The following is a 14,704-nucleotide window of genomic DNA, read 5'->3' on the forward strand; positions in this document are numbered from 1 at the left end:
AGCAGATTAAAAAGGCAGCCTTTCAACACTGATTTTTGAACTTTATTTGTAGTTGAAATTCTTATTGAGATAATTTTAGTTTCACAGGAAGCTGTGAGAGATAACAACGGGGAGATCCCATGTACTCTTTACCTATTTTCCTCTGATGGGATCGTCTTACAAAATTATATTACAATATCACAACTAGGTTAATGAGAATATACTCATTTTATTCATATTGCTTATGCTCACTTGTGCTTTACTTGTGTGTGTGCGTGTGTGTGTGTGTGATTTAGTGCAGTTCACTTGTATTACATGTGGAGGTTCATATATCCACCACTACAGGTGAAATACAGAACAGTTCCATCACCCCAAGGATCCCTCCTGTGACTCTGTTATAACCACACAAACCTCTCTTCTACTTTCCTTCCCAGGTCCCTAACCACTGACAACATCTGATATGTTCTCTGTTCCTAAAATTTTATCATTTCAAAAATGTTACATAAGTGAAATAATATTGTATATAGTCTTTTGGCACAGGCTTTGTTTTTCTCAGTGTAATTTCCTGGAAATTCATCCTAGTTGTTGCATATATCAATAGTTTATTTCTTTTTATTGCTGAGTAGTATTCTATTTAAGGATTTCCCACAGTTTGTTTGACCATTCACCCATTTAAGGATATCTGGGCTGCTCCCAGTTTTTGACTTTCGTAAATAAAACTGCTGCTGATATTCTTGTATAGGTTTTTATATCAACATATGTTCATTTTTCTGGAATAATGCCCAATAGTGCATATATTGGGCCATACAGTAAACTACATGTTTAGTTTTATAAAAAACTGCCAAACTGTTTTCCAGAATGGCTATATCATTTTACATTCCCCCAGAAATGTGTGAGAGATTTAGCGTCTCCATATCCTTACCAGTATTTGGTGTTGTCACTGTTTTTATTTTAGTTATTCTGTCAGGTGTGTGGAAGTATCTTATTATGGCTTTAAGTTGCATTTCCCTGATAGCTAATAATGTTGTTTTTTTCATGCTTTTTGTACTTATTTTCATTCTCCTGGGGTTTGCATTATTAGTGATTGAAATAATAAAAGTGAACTTGATTTTTAAAAAGTCCATCCTCATCTTCTCTCTTCCAATGAGATTGTAGTTCCTCTTGACTAAATTTCTAATCCTAACCCCAGGGAATCATCACTAAGTTTTCTTATTCAAAACTGTAATTATCATAAATATGCTATAATGGATATTGCATTTATACCTTTCCTAGGAAAACTCTTCTAATATGACAAATTTCAAACATACAGCAAAGAAAACAGTATAATTAACTTTCATGTACCTGTCACCCCCAGCTTTACCCAAATTTTGCCAATATTATTTCATTGATTTTTCTATAATTGTCATTATCATCATTACTTGACAGAGCATTTTAAAGCAAATCCTCATGTCATATCATTTCACCCAGAAATTAATACTTTTCCTGACAAGGTCAAGTCATAAGATTCCCAAGATTAAGGGACATAAGTTGGTTGCGGAGCAAAGTTTCAAAATGCTTTCTATTTTTATTTTTTAAATTAGTGCTTAAAAACTATGACCTATTTGGCAGATGAATTTCTTAGACTCTTTTAGTAATTTTTAAAAATATAATTGCTCTTTTTCTGGACTAGATTTACAGGTTGTATACATATTGGTAGACTGATAGATCGTTTTGTGTTATGGTCTTGTTAAATGAAAAAAAAAATTCCTTATTAATTGGATACTCATATGAAATAAACAAATGGATGTATTCCATGTATAGAACAGGTATGTTTTCATTTTTTCCTTCTAATCATATAAAGTAGTTTTATGTTTATGCCAGAGTTGATTTTTATAAACATGTTCGGCTTTAACACCGGCTCAGATGTCCTTGGAACATTTCTGCTTCTCCATGATATTACAGATGACAATGAGGTCATTTCACAATTGCTTCTTCTCTGAAAAACACAGCTGGCTCAGTTTGGTTAGCAGCATTCTCATTGCTGCATTTCCTGAGTCACCAGAGTATTTCAATTGACCCCTTCAGTACAGATTGTATCTATGTAATACCCTTCCACGATAAAACATCTATAATCAAATGACTACAATAGCCACTGAGTGGTATGGCTTTCACCCTGGGCCAGAAGCATTCTATTTCACATCCTTTTAATAACTCTATTATTTCACTGAAACTTTAAAGTTGAGATTTTCTCAAATCAAGCATAAGTGATGTTTGATTTTTGTCCTCTAACCACTTCTTACCAGAGTTCTGCCTTGTGGCTGAATTCTTTTTGTAATTTTTCAGAGATGATAAGTTAGTTGATCTCCATATTGTTTTGAGGGCTTTTTTTTTTTTTTTGATTGGTTGGCTTTTATTGTCAAGAGTCACTTTAGCTTCTTTTTACACACGCTTACACATTTTATTGAACAACCTGTGGCAAATGTAAGGATGTGCTGAACAGAGGCAAGTAAGAAATATTAATATAACTTCAAGACCCTTTAAAATGACCTCTCATGGCACTCATCCTTTTTCTTCATAAAAAGAAAACTCAACACAATTATAAGTTAACTCTTAAGTGTGATTATGTGATTAAGAGCTATTTCTCTCCACTAGACTCTAAGCTCCATGAGGGTGAGACAATACGCTTTCTTATTGCCATATCCCTAGCATCTAGTACACTGCTGGCTCATAGCAGGCACTTATGTCAGTTAGCAACTTGCTGACCTCTGGCTCCAAATCCACCCTTCATTGCTTTGTCCAAGATAATACAGATGAAGCCTGCAAATATGACTTCTTTGCCAACTGACACTATATTAAGCTTTGTGAATAGAAGGTGCTGGAGAGACACGGGAAGAGGAAGAGCTTTATCCTCCTAGTTCTGGTGTGCTTCTCTTTCCAGGATCCTGCAGCACACATAGCTTCCCCAGTACCCAACAATCACAGCAAAATTGGCTTTTCCCATTCCTGGCTCCTGCAGTATGTGGCAGGCAATGGGGCCCAGCAGCCAGCTACATCCCCCAGCATTCTCTCAGGTGTCTGTGCAGTAGAATGCCCCAGATGAGACACCTCCCTGTTAACAGCTTCCCTAGGTGGCTTTGTGGCACCAGGAGAAGCATGGTTCCACCTCTGTGACAGCTTCCTGTTGCACCCCAGAAGCAGATTTCGAGAAAGTTCTGTTAGCATAGAATCATGTTGACTTCTCTGCCATCCAGTGAGCCACAGCCACACACTTTTGAGCAAGGTCTGGATCTCAGCCTTGGAGGCCTGTTCCTTGGATGCTGTATTTCAACCCTAAGTGTAGTAGTTGCTCCTTATAGCTGTTATTCTAATGTTGCTTAGAATTTGCTTTACTTCTTAATAGTCAATTATGCATTCCTCCAATTTCCTGTTATAGTTAACCATTCTTTATTTTAAACTTTCCCTATTCAACTCACCATGTACTTTCTGTCTCCTGATTGGACTCTGACTGATAAGACTGCTCAATACATCTTTTAAAAGGAAGTAAGGAAGGAAAAAAGAAAGGAAGGGGGAAAAGAAACAGTGACAGAGAGAGACCTTAACTATCCCTGGTATCTCTGGGCCAGTTGTGCTTGTTTGCTGTTATTATTTGGAGTTAGAAATTTTAAAAGACAAACTGAATTTTGTCTAAATATGATTCTGTGCCACTGAATTATTAGTTCATATTCTCTTTACTCACTCTTTCACTAAAAAGTTATTGAGCATCTATTATTTGCCAAGCATATACAAATAGATTTTTTTGGATAATGAAAGAATTAATACATTTACAAAGAGAATTCAGACTATAAAGCCAGTAGAAATTTCCTTGAATACCAGATTTTAGGAACGCTAGATTCCAGAACTGTCTTCAAATTAGACTACCCAACACCTCTCCTCTCTCTCCCTTTCTCTCTCCCCCTCAATTCCTACCAGTAAATAAATGAACATCATGGTGTATACCTTAAATATATGCAATAAAATTTAACATAAATGAATGAATAGGTCATTTAATTCCTGTTTCTTAAAATCTCATTGTCATGAAATGCTGCTTAGTGTTTAATTAAATTCCACACACTCTTCTTCTTCTTTCCCTTTGGACCTGGGCATTCTTTAGCTATAAACAGCAGTTCTCTAAATTCTTGTTAAATCACTCTTTTAACTTCTCTTCTGCAAGTTAAATATTCCATGGCATTTTATTCTTTCCCCATAGTTGTATACTTTTTAATTATTTGTCTTCCTGTGCCTTGTCCAATTTGATCACATTCATCCTAAATGGCATTGTTCACTTCAACAATCTCATATGGAGTTTCATACTACTGACTTAATAGAAGTACCTCCTCAGATGCACTGGCCTTCTATACTTTCTTTATATATCTAAGTATCTATACCATGTTAAATATCTTTAATTACAACATTAAAAGTTTTTCTCTTTCTTTTTTTGAGACAGGGTCTCACTTTGTCACCCATGCTGGACTGCAGTGGTGTGATCTCAGCTCACTGTGGCCTTGACCTCCTGGGCTCAAGCCATCTTCCCACCTCAACCCCCAAAGTAGCTGAGAGTACAGGTGTGTGTCACCATGCCCAGCTGATTTTTTTTTTTTTTTGTATTTTTGGTAGAGATGGGGTTTCACCATGTCTTGCCCAAGCTGGTTTCAAACTCCTGAGCTCAAGCTATCCACCTGCCTCGGCCTCCCAAAGTGCTAAGATTATAAGCATGCACCACTGCACCCACCTCAATATTTAAAATTTTTCACAGATAAACTTTTCTTTTTTTTTGATATGGAGTTTCACTCCTTTTGCCCAGGCTTGAGTGCAATGGCATGATCTCAGCTCACTGCAACCTCTACCTCCCAGGTTCAATTGATTCTCCTGCGTTAGCCTCCCAAGTAGCTGGGATTACAGGCATGAAGCACGCCCAGATAATTTTGTATTTTTAGTAGAGACGGGGTTTTGCCATGTTGGTAAGGCTAGTCTCGAACTCCTGACCTCAGGTGATCCACCTACCTTGGCCTCCCAAAGTGCTGGGATTACAGGCAAAACTTTTATATACCTGAGATAGAAACTGTGTGTATGGAAAAGATGGGAGTGAGGAGAAAAGGTTAGGAGGACACAGAGACAAACCTGGAAGGCAAATCATGATGGAAAGTTTCCACAATGAACACTTGGATTGCTGGAGGAACCATTTTTATGCATTTATTTACATACACACTAATATAATTACCAACTCTTATTTGTGAAAGAGGTCCTTAGGGATCATTTCCTATGCAATCAGTGCTGTATATTATAGAATGTAATGACAAGATGTTGCTTTAAAATATTCTTAAACATTATGTCAATTCAGAAAGGCCTGAGAGGACTCCCTGCAATTCACTGATTTTAGCAAAGATAAACAATTTTCCACATTTTATCACCTCTGATTTTTTTGAGATGCATCTCACAAATGGTGGCACACTACAATTGTCTTGGTGCCCTTGGCCTCTGGTTGCCCTACTGTTCCAGAGGGGCAGCTGAGGCAGGCACCAGCTCCCCACACCTCCACCCTTCTCCTGACCTGATCCTCACCCTGACCCTGTCTCTTTGACCGCTTGACTCCTCCTGTCTCTAAAAACTCCTGGATTTCAAATGCACAGATTTCAAGACTGGTCAATTTTCTTGGGTCATTAACTGCTTGCAATGCCTATCAGCTGCACAAGGCATCCATTAATGACTCTTGGGCAGGAAGTAATTGGTGAACTCACCTGGGACTGAGGAGAAGTCTAAAAAAATCTTAGTATCTACACAATAAAATTTCTAAGTGATAAGAAAGCAAACAAAATCATAGTGCATTTAAAAATTGATGCTGTCTTAACATTTAAAGAAAATACAATAACAAATGTTTCATATAAAGTGTGTCTTGCTGAACCCTAATGCTTTCTCACTCCAAACCCAACTCCGACCCACTCCACGGGCTCCAGTGCCATGACCAGTTTTCCTCTTTCCACGGATCCTGTTTTTCCTGTTGGAGGAAACATTAGATCTCACTGAGTATTCCTCTATGTCACCTGTAACATTTACTTTGAGGATGCAAATATTGAGATGGAGCAGGGACCCCTCTTTGAGGCCTGATGGGCCCACAGAACATAGAAATAAAAGAAAACCTAGAGTCCCTTCGAGGAAAATCCCAGGCAACTAGCTATCCTTGAGAAGTAGCTAGCCTTATAAGCAACCTGTTAAGCAAAAAGGTAACTATAGCTTAAAACAGCCAAAGAAGTGAGAGCGATGAAATATTTGGTTCCCTATAGAAAATCAAGAGAACATCTTAATTTATGTCCCTGAGTTGTTTTTCAGAAACCCAGATCCCCAACAAATGGAAAATGCTCTTTGCTGGCACACAGACCTCAGATATTAGGGAACTGAGGGCTGAACTCTGACCAATGTTCTTCATTCTGAATTTCTTCCTGAGGGGCCTGGAGGAAGTCATGCCCACAGGACAGAGCTTAACACTTTTTTTCTACTGACCCCAAGTTTTTAATCAAAGCTTAACCAATTGCAAATCAGAAAATCTTTGATTCCATCTATGACCTATGGGCCCTGCTTCAAGATGTCCTGCCTTTTTAGGCTACACCAATATACAGCCTCCATGTATTGACTTATGACTTCACCTGTAACCGCTGTCGTCTAGTCTTTAAAAACCCTTACATGTAAGTCATTGAAAAGTTTGGGTCTTAAGCATGAGCTGCCTAATTCTCCTTGCTTGCTGCCCTGCAATAATACCTCACTTTTCTTGCTGCATACCCCAATATCAGTATTTGGCTTTGCTGTGTCAAGCAGGTAATCCATGTTCAGTCTGGTAACAATCTCAGCTTTATTTCTGGGGCTCAACTGAATTAGTCTGAAGTACAACTCTGACTTTGAACATGGGTAAAGGTTAATTGCAAAGCAACAATTTCAGAAAGATGCTCAGCCACAAAGATAAAGCAAAGTCTCTCAGTCCCTCTGGTTGATGCCAGGTGAGCATGCTTACCTACATAGAACCTTTCATGTAAGCACATCTGGTAATTACAAGTCTTCCACAGGGACATTTTGCCTGGTGGGTGGCATCATCCTTTTTACTTGACAACTACATTTCCTTATAAACTGGGTTGTGTATAAGAACTGTGAGGGCAGAGGGAACAAAATTTGAATATTTGTTCCATTAGGTTTAGAGAATTTGGATTCTGTTTTATAGCTTACCAAAGAGCCACAAATCTAGTTCTATTCAGGGAATTTAATTCACATCTCATTAACTACCTTGACAAAATCCAACATTAGCCCTGAAAAGCTAATGTGATTAAAGAACTGACAGACATTACTTTTCTCCAACTAATCAAGTTAATTTTAATGGAGGTAATAATGTCTCCCTGGCAGGTTATTATGAGAATCAAATAAGCTAGCTAGCATATTGTGGGTGCTTTATAAATTATGAAGTGTTAAACATATGACCACTGCAGGTCTCTTTATTCCTGTGTTATGCCCTCCATATTCCACCTCTTGTTTTTCTTATCTCTTCCTAAGGTCTTACCTAATTATTTAGCTGAGGGAACTCCTCTAAGTCTGGTGTACTATGACCCATGTTTTCAACTAGCAAATTGATTCAATAAATATTAACAGAGCAATTACAGAAACAGATTAGAGAGTTGAGTACTCCAACCCCAAGAATGCAAAATGGGAGAAGCTACCTTCTATCCCCACATCAACAGAGGGTCTTCCAAGGGAACATCAAGGGTTTATATGCCAGCTTCTGGAACTGTCTGATTCCCTCTTAAAAACTTTAAAGGGCAAGAGATAGAATACCTGGTGCTTAGGAGTGAGCCAAAAACAAAAAAAATGGCTGTGTTGGGCATTTGGGATCCTGTAGTTTGTCAGCAGAAATAAGGGTGTTTCCAACATACACACTGTCGGCCATCCAAGAGTCAGGGTAGAGTTTCCTGAGGCCCTTTCCCACTGGACCATCCAGAGTGGCTCCCTATGAGAGGTGATAATGACCACAATCAAACACATTTGTTTCCCATAGACAAAGGAGTTACCAATTAGTTATCTGGAGTGGTGTAGGCATCATGCTCATGGAAGCTGCCGTGTGATCCACAAGGGGCGTTTGGATGATTTTACACAGATGTGTCTAACTTTATGGAGGCAGGATCTTCAAATATGTCACATAGATGCGCACTCAGATCACAAATACTTATTGGTATTTATACTTAAATCCACTTTGATATTCAGTATTGTCTTCAGTGGGAAGGCAGTGTAGACATTAAATAAAAGGAAAGGAACAATAAACAATTCTGTCACCAAAGTAATATGACGGCACAGCATTTTTAAAAGATGTCAGTTTTATAGCCAGATATTTTAATTACATCTTATAGAACCACAGTGGAAAACAGCGTATTCTCCCCTATTTTAAAGATGGAGGATCTGAAAATAAGCTTAAGAAACTCAAGATCACACCCTGAGAAAAGGGAGGAAGTTAGTGCCAAAGAAACCCACCTAATGATTAAATCTTTGCTTATACTTCCATTGAAATAACATCCCAAACTTGTGCTGAATACACTGAGATTGGAAGAGAATGAACCTCTACCCATAACTTCCCTACTCACTGTAAATACCCAGAAATGCTCTTGTGTTCTCTGGGACCAGGTGCAAGCAGTTTTGCTCATATTCTGCGTAACTTCTCTAGGAGACCAGGTCCCTCTCAGAACTCAAGAATTATGACATGCATGTTGGGTCATGCCTGTATTCCCAGCACTATGGGCGACTCAGGCAGGAGGATCACTTGAGACCAGGAGTTCCAGGCAAGCCTGGGTAGCATAGTGACACTCTGTTTCTACAAAAAATAAATTAGTCAAGTGTAGTAGTGCACACCTATAGTCCCAGGTACTCAGGAAGCTAAAGTGGAAGAATCACTTGAGCCCAGGAGGCCAAGGCTGCAGTGAGCCGTGATTGTGCCACTGCACTCCAACCTACGTGACAGAGTGAGACACCGTGGCGAAAAAGAATTACAAAAGCTGTATGATTTCACTGTGCTTACAGGTAACAAAAAGTCTGCTCAAGCAAAAAGGAGATTTATAAACTCTATCCAGGCATGGCTGGAAGGAAGTTGGCCTTAGGCACTTCCAGAACCATCTATCCAAATACCACCAGAATGCCCCGACTGACACGCTTCCTGTACAGCTCCGTGTTTTGTGTATCGCTTTCTTTCTCTCCAGCTGGAGCTCAGCTAGGTGTGTGCATGTGTGTAGCAGAGAAATGGGGTACTGGTGTCAGATTCACATTCTTATGGCTTCATAATCCAAGAGGAGTAAGAAAGATGACTTCTCATCTGTTTTTAAATGCTGGAGAAATAAACTGGGACATCCTTGGTCATATACACAACCCTGGGTATAACCACTGTCGACTGACGAGAGCTACCAGAAGTAGCAAATCCTGGGGACGTCCCCATCCCTTTGTTACCACACAGATGCTGAGCAGACTAGCACTAGAGCCAGTTCAAAATGGAAATAAACTCACAGCACTAGGCAACTAACGTGTACAGTAAAGGGAAATGTTACACAAAAAGCAAACAAGGATTCACCCATAAAGCCTTGGATAAATGATTTTTACAAACATAGCAGGCTCTGACAAGGAGCAAGTTGTGAAACTCAATGTTCATTTGATCTTTCTAGAAGAACAATATCTTTTCTCTGGTAAGATAAAAAGAAAAGCAACAACTTGACTAGAAGTGGTGATGTGTGCTGACTTCATTGTTAGCTATCCTGACAATCTGTTGCATTATTCCCACATTTAGCAATGCCATTCCCAAGTGAAATAAAGGACAGTCACACTGATCTATATCACTTTGGAATATTTATTACATTCAGTAATGCATTTCTTAACACGTATAGCACTCTTTAATCAAGAATATAAAGTCATCTACTTAGAATCACAATATCTTAAAGACGCATACTGGAATGATAAGCAAGTTTGAAGATGTAACTATCAACAATTCTTTTCAAAATCATATCAATATATTACTCTCATGAAACTTGCACATTCTAAGAAAGATCATTTTTTCCCCCCAGTACTGGGAAGGTATGCATTTCACCATGTGGCCAGCCAGAAAGGCTATTTTATATACGGTGTGTGTTACTTATTAAAAGCCTGTCTTTTCTCTAATATTGTACATTACACAATTGTAGCTACACCTGAAGACATGTGAGTTTCAATGACCACCATCACCTAAAAACATGAATAAATTCCTATATTTAGGACCAGAGGAATGATATATTGTACCGTACTATGCCTACCTCTGTCCAGAGGCCAGCTGTCTCACTTGTTCTTCAGGGTGTCTAGCCTTCTTACCCATCTATTATCTGGGATGCTTCTGAAGTCATTCCCATGGGCCCCTGTCTGGTATTGAGAATACCTCTAAAGAAGTTTTTTTCAAACCTGATCTACCCACCATGTTTATTCCCTAACACTAAAAGTTCACTGACTTCAAATCCCTAGACTTGTCCATCATTATTTTCCTTAGTTGGACAAGGCTGAATTAAAAAGACTTTGTTAAAGGAAGTAGCCTTGGCAGAAGAAAAACCGTGGTTCTGTAGAAGTGTCATTCAATATTTAAAATCTTTTCTGAACCAAAACGAGAGCCTGAAAGTGAAGCACCTTTTATTTTTTAACTCTGCTGTCACTGCTACTAAGGATTCATGGTAAATTATCCTGCAGCCCTTCTTGGCTTGAGAGGAGGTACAGTACAAGTAGCCCACAGGGTCTCAATAACAGAAATATTCTCAAGGACCCTTGAAAATACAAAGGAATACTGGACTGTTTTAAAATGAGAAAACAGAAGAATCAGTTTCTTCTGTTCCTATTCCTATAATATGCCTTAGTCTTTGAAAAGCACAGATAGATAGTTGGTTTGAACTAATTATTTCTCCCTGCTCTCCCGCACTCCTGCTTGCCTTCTTGGGCATTTGTTTAAAAGCAGTATGGGAAGAAGGGGGATGCTCTAGAAGATGTAATCATAAAATCTGAAGCCCCAAAAGAAAAGTCAGAGGAGGTTGAAGAAAACACAATCATGACAGCAACTCTCCTAACCACAAAATCACATGTGTTATCTTTCTTTCAGGATTAATAATAGTTAAGAGGAAAGCCACATCAATTTCTAGGACCCTTCTTGGGGAAAGGTTCATATAATTTAGCATACATACCATATTCAGTGAAAATGCATTCAATAAATTACCTATTATAAAGACAACTTTCTCAGTACTTAACAAATGAGATAATTATAAATGCTCCTTTTGCTTTTTATTAAAATGTCACAGCATGCCTAGAGAACAGTTTGTATGGATGCATAAAGTCTGAAACCCTAGAAGAAAACTAATCAAAAACCACCTGTTAAATACACAATTATGATTACTGGTGTCCTTTCAATTAAATCCTATGTGTTTAAAATGAAAACCACGCAGCCTGGTACAAATATTCACGTTTCAATTTGCGATCTGCTGCATTGGCATGAGTTTTGGTGAAACCTGGTAAAAGAGGAAAAAAAATCAAATTATGAAAAACTGCATGATATAAATCTCTGTCCTTTTACTTTCCAAATTTCAATCATGTAGGAAACAAGCAGCCTTGCCATAGACATTCCCTGGAGTTTCCATATGATTTTCCACCCTGAAACACTGAGACGGAATAGTTCTGTTTACATTTTGGGTATTTCGTAGTTCTCAACCTTCTTGTATTAGCTCCTAAATTAAGGATGAACAAGGCTAGCAACAAGGAGCAGGTGGAAAAGGAGCAGAGGAAAACAAAGGATCCCAATAACCAAGCCCCCTGTCAGATCAATCACTGATCTCTGAGACTGATGCCTCTGAGACTTCGTTTAAGACACAGTACAAACCCCAAGTCTCCAAAACCTCAAAAGAGATCCAGCCAATTCATAATATTGTTGAAAGATGCTTTATGTAGTCTTTCAATTACCTAAATACATATTAATGAAGAGACGTATGATCAATGATAAATCTTATTGGAAATTTCATAATCAGAACAGAAATGATACAAAGGCAATAAGAGGATTCAAAGTTATTAAAATATGGAAGTTAGAGCATTAAAACAATCAAATGTTGATTATAATTATGTTCAGTGTATAAAATAGTCAATGCTTTCCTGCAAATCTTCAAGCAGAGAAAAGTGACAATGTATGTATATTTAAGGTAGAGCTGGTTGCAGGAGAACCATAAATATAAGTGGTCAGTTTAACTGTGACAGATTTTTCAAAGTGTGGTACCAGGTTCAGATTCCTTAATTCAACATGGCAAATACTGATTGGGTTCTAGTTAGTAACAGTCCTCATGGAAAGAAGGAAATACCAAAACTTGGGTGCTTTGTGAAATTCTCAAAGATGTGGCAACTGAAATGAGCCCAATTAGCATTTTACCTTCCAGAATAAACAATATTTTCTTAAATTGATAAATGAACAAATGAATGAATAAGTAGATAATTAAGTTTCAAAGAACTAGAAGGGAGGTTCCTGATAGTTAAACCAGTATTAAAAACTGAAAGAACAGGCAATCATTTGGCTTTCATTAGGTTAAACAGTTTTAGTCCATCTATAAATAATGTCTGCATTAGCTCTTCACAATTAACTCTTTATGGTATCAAGAGTTAATGTCCTCTCTTCCATTTTTCTCCTAAAGTACTAAACCAGAATGGCAAAAAGGTCTACTAAAAGAATAAATAAGAATAAATAAGAATAAAAAAGTTCAGCAAGATTTGGTATATAGCTTAGGGTAAATGAGAACACATTATGACTTATTTCTAAGAGTAGACATAGAGACAAACAGAATAAGTAGACAAAAAGTAATATCACACATATGCACAGATCTTCAACTCTACTAAGAATAACATTTAGTATTTAGATAAGTATGTCTCACAGTTCATTTTCTTTCTTTTTTTTTAAACAACAGAGCATCTGTGGAAATAACTTAGTGAAACCTTATTTTTTTTTCTCTTTTTTTTTTTTTTTTGAGATGGAGTTTCGCTCTTGTTGCCCAGGCCGCAGTGCAATGGCATGATCTTGGCTCACCGCAACTGCCACCTCCCGGGTTCAAGCGATATTCCTGCCTTAGCCTCCCAAGTAGCTGGGATTACAGGCAGGCACCACCATGCCCAGCTAGTTTTTGTATTTTTAGTAGAGACGGGGTTTCTCCATGTTGGTAAGGCTGGTCTTGAACTCCTGACCTCAGGTGATCCACCTGCCTTGGCCTCCCAAAGTGCTGGGATTACAGGCATGAGCCACCATGCCTAGCCCAATTTAGCGAAACTTTTTTTTACTACAAATTATTTTCTATAGATGCTTCATAGCACTTCCTTGAAAAAGAAACTGGACACATTAATTTTTTTAACTAAACATCTGATCCTTTTCCTTGTTATGTCAGCCCTATTTTGAGCTCTTAATGTCATTTACTTTCTCAATGTCAAAAATGACATCAAAAGTAACACTTTATATAGACTGGCTTTGCTTGCTTTTTAATGAAAAACATCTACTAAATCACCATTTCTCATTCTGTTCTCCCAGTCTCATCAACACTGTAAATTCATGCAAGCCAAAGGAGCTTATTCTGCCAACGTGATCTACAGGCTAAGCATAAGGTGACATGATTTAGGTATAGAAGATAAGCCAATGATTTGTCTTCCCAGTGCATTAATATCCCAAAAGTATATTGCTTAACTCTGGTAGAATGCCAGTTCATAGTAGATACTGAAAGTATAAATTTATTCAATTTGGCAAGGAATGTCTGCAGCTGGCCTCTTTCAGATTCCACTGCAAACATATTAACAAGCAATGCTTTTACTAGTTTTTGTTTGTTTGTTTGTTTTGCCACTAGTTTGTTCGGGTATATTCCTGCCTGGAGAATAAGGCCAAGGCTCTTGGGAGCAAGAACTATAAATTAGTTCTATTTTATCCACATTTTACAGCTCAATATGGAACATACATTGGGTGTATGACTAGTGACGTCTGGAAGTTTATTCTACCACATAATCTTTAAATATGGATTACACTTTAATTTTTTAAGTTAAAAAGATAAAATCAAAGAAATATTGTTTCAAAAGAGGTCCACAGACACATGGTTTATAAAAACACCTATTTTACATAGCTTAAGCATTCATCAGAAAAGAAACAACCCAAATAACCAATTGAAAGTTGATATTTTCAATGGCAAAACCATTTATTAAACCACAATTACTTTCACATCAACCTAATTCTTTGGCCCACCAACTAATTGGCATACTGAATGCTGTAAGTATAGCCAAAAAAATGAAGAAATTTAACATATTCATTAACTTGTCACAGCTTTAATATGACATCATTTTGACTCTTTAAATATTTGGGAGACAGACTTCTTTCAAAATCTGAGGACAATGGGAGAAAAATAAGCCAAAGGATTCCTTAGTTGTAAAAATGTTGGGCCCTAGTAGCATAAAAGACAGAAGACTATATCGAACTTAAAAACTTCCATGTGCCAAAGAAAACAGTGAAAAACAAACCTATGGAATGGAAAAGAATATTCAAAAGTCATATCTGATAAGAAATTAGCATCCAGAATATATGAGAAACTTTGACAACATCACCAGAGAAATGCAAATCAAAACCACAATGAGATATCACCTCATACCCATTACGATGGCCACTATTAAACAGAAGATAACTGTTGGC

General features: G+C 37.6%; 1 protein-coding gene across 2 annotated transcripts in view; it reads right to left on the reverse strand.

The window, feature by feature from the left end:
- Positions 1 to 5,161: 5,161 nt before the first annotated feature.
- Positions 5,162 to 14,704, reverse strand: part of OXCT1 (3-oxoacid CoA-transferase 1) — a 149,898-nt gene continuing 140,355 nt past the window's right edge. Inside the window, exons 17-18 of one of the 2 annotated variants that reach the window (XM_015139915.3) lie at positions 7,807 to 7,978; positions 5,162 to 5,989 (exon numbers count right to left, since the gene is read on the reverse strand). In XM_015139915.3, coding sequence (XP_014995401.1) covers positions 7,814 to 7,978 — 165 coding nt within the window. In that variant the 3' untranslated portion in view covers positions 5,162 to 5,989; positions 7,807 to 7,813. 2 annotated transcript variants of the gene reach the window in all.

The sequence above is a fragment of the Macaca mulatta genome, chromosome 6 (assembly GCF_049350105.2).
Source record: "Macaca mulatta isolate MMU2019108-1 chromosome 6, T2T-MMU8v2.0, whole genome shotgun sequence".
NCBI classification, from domain to species: Eukaryota; Metazoa; Chordata; class Mammalia; order Primates; family Cercopithecidae; genus Macaca; species Macaca mulatta.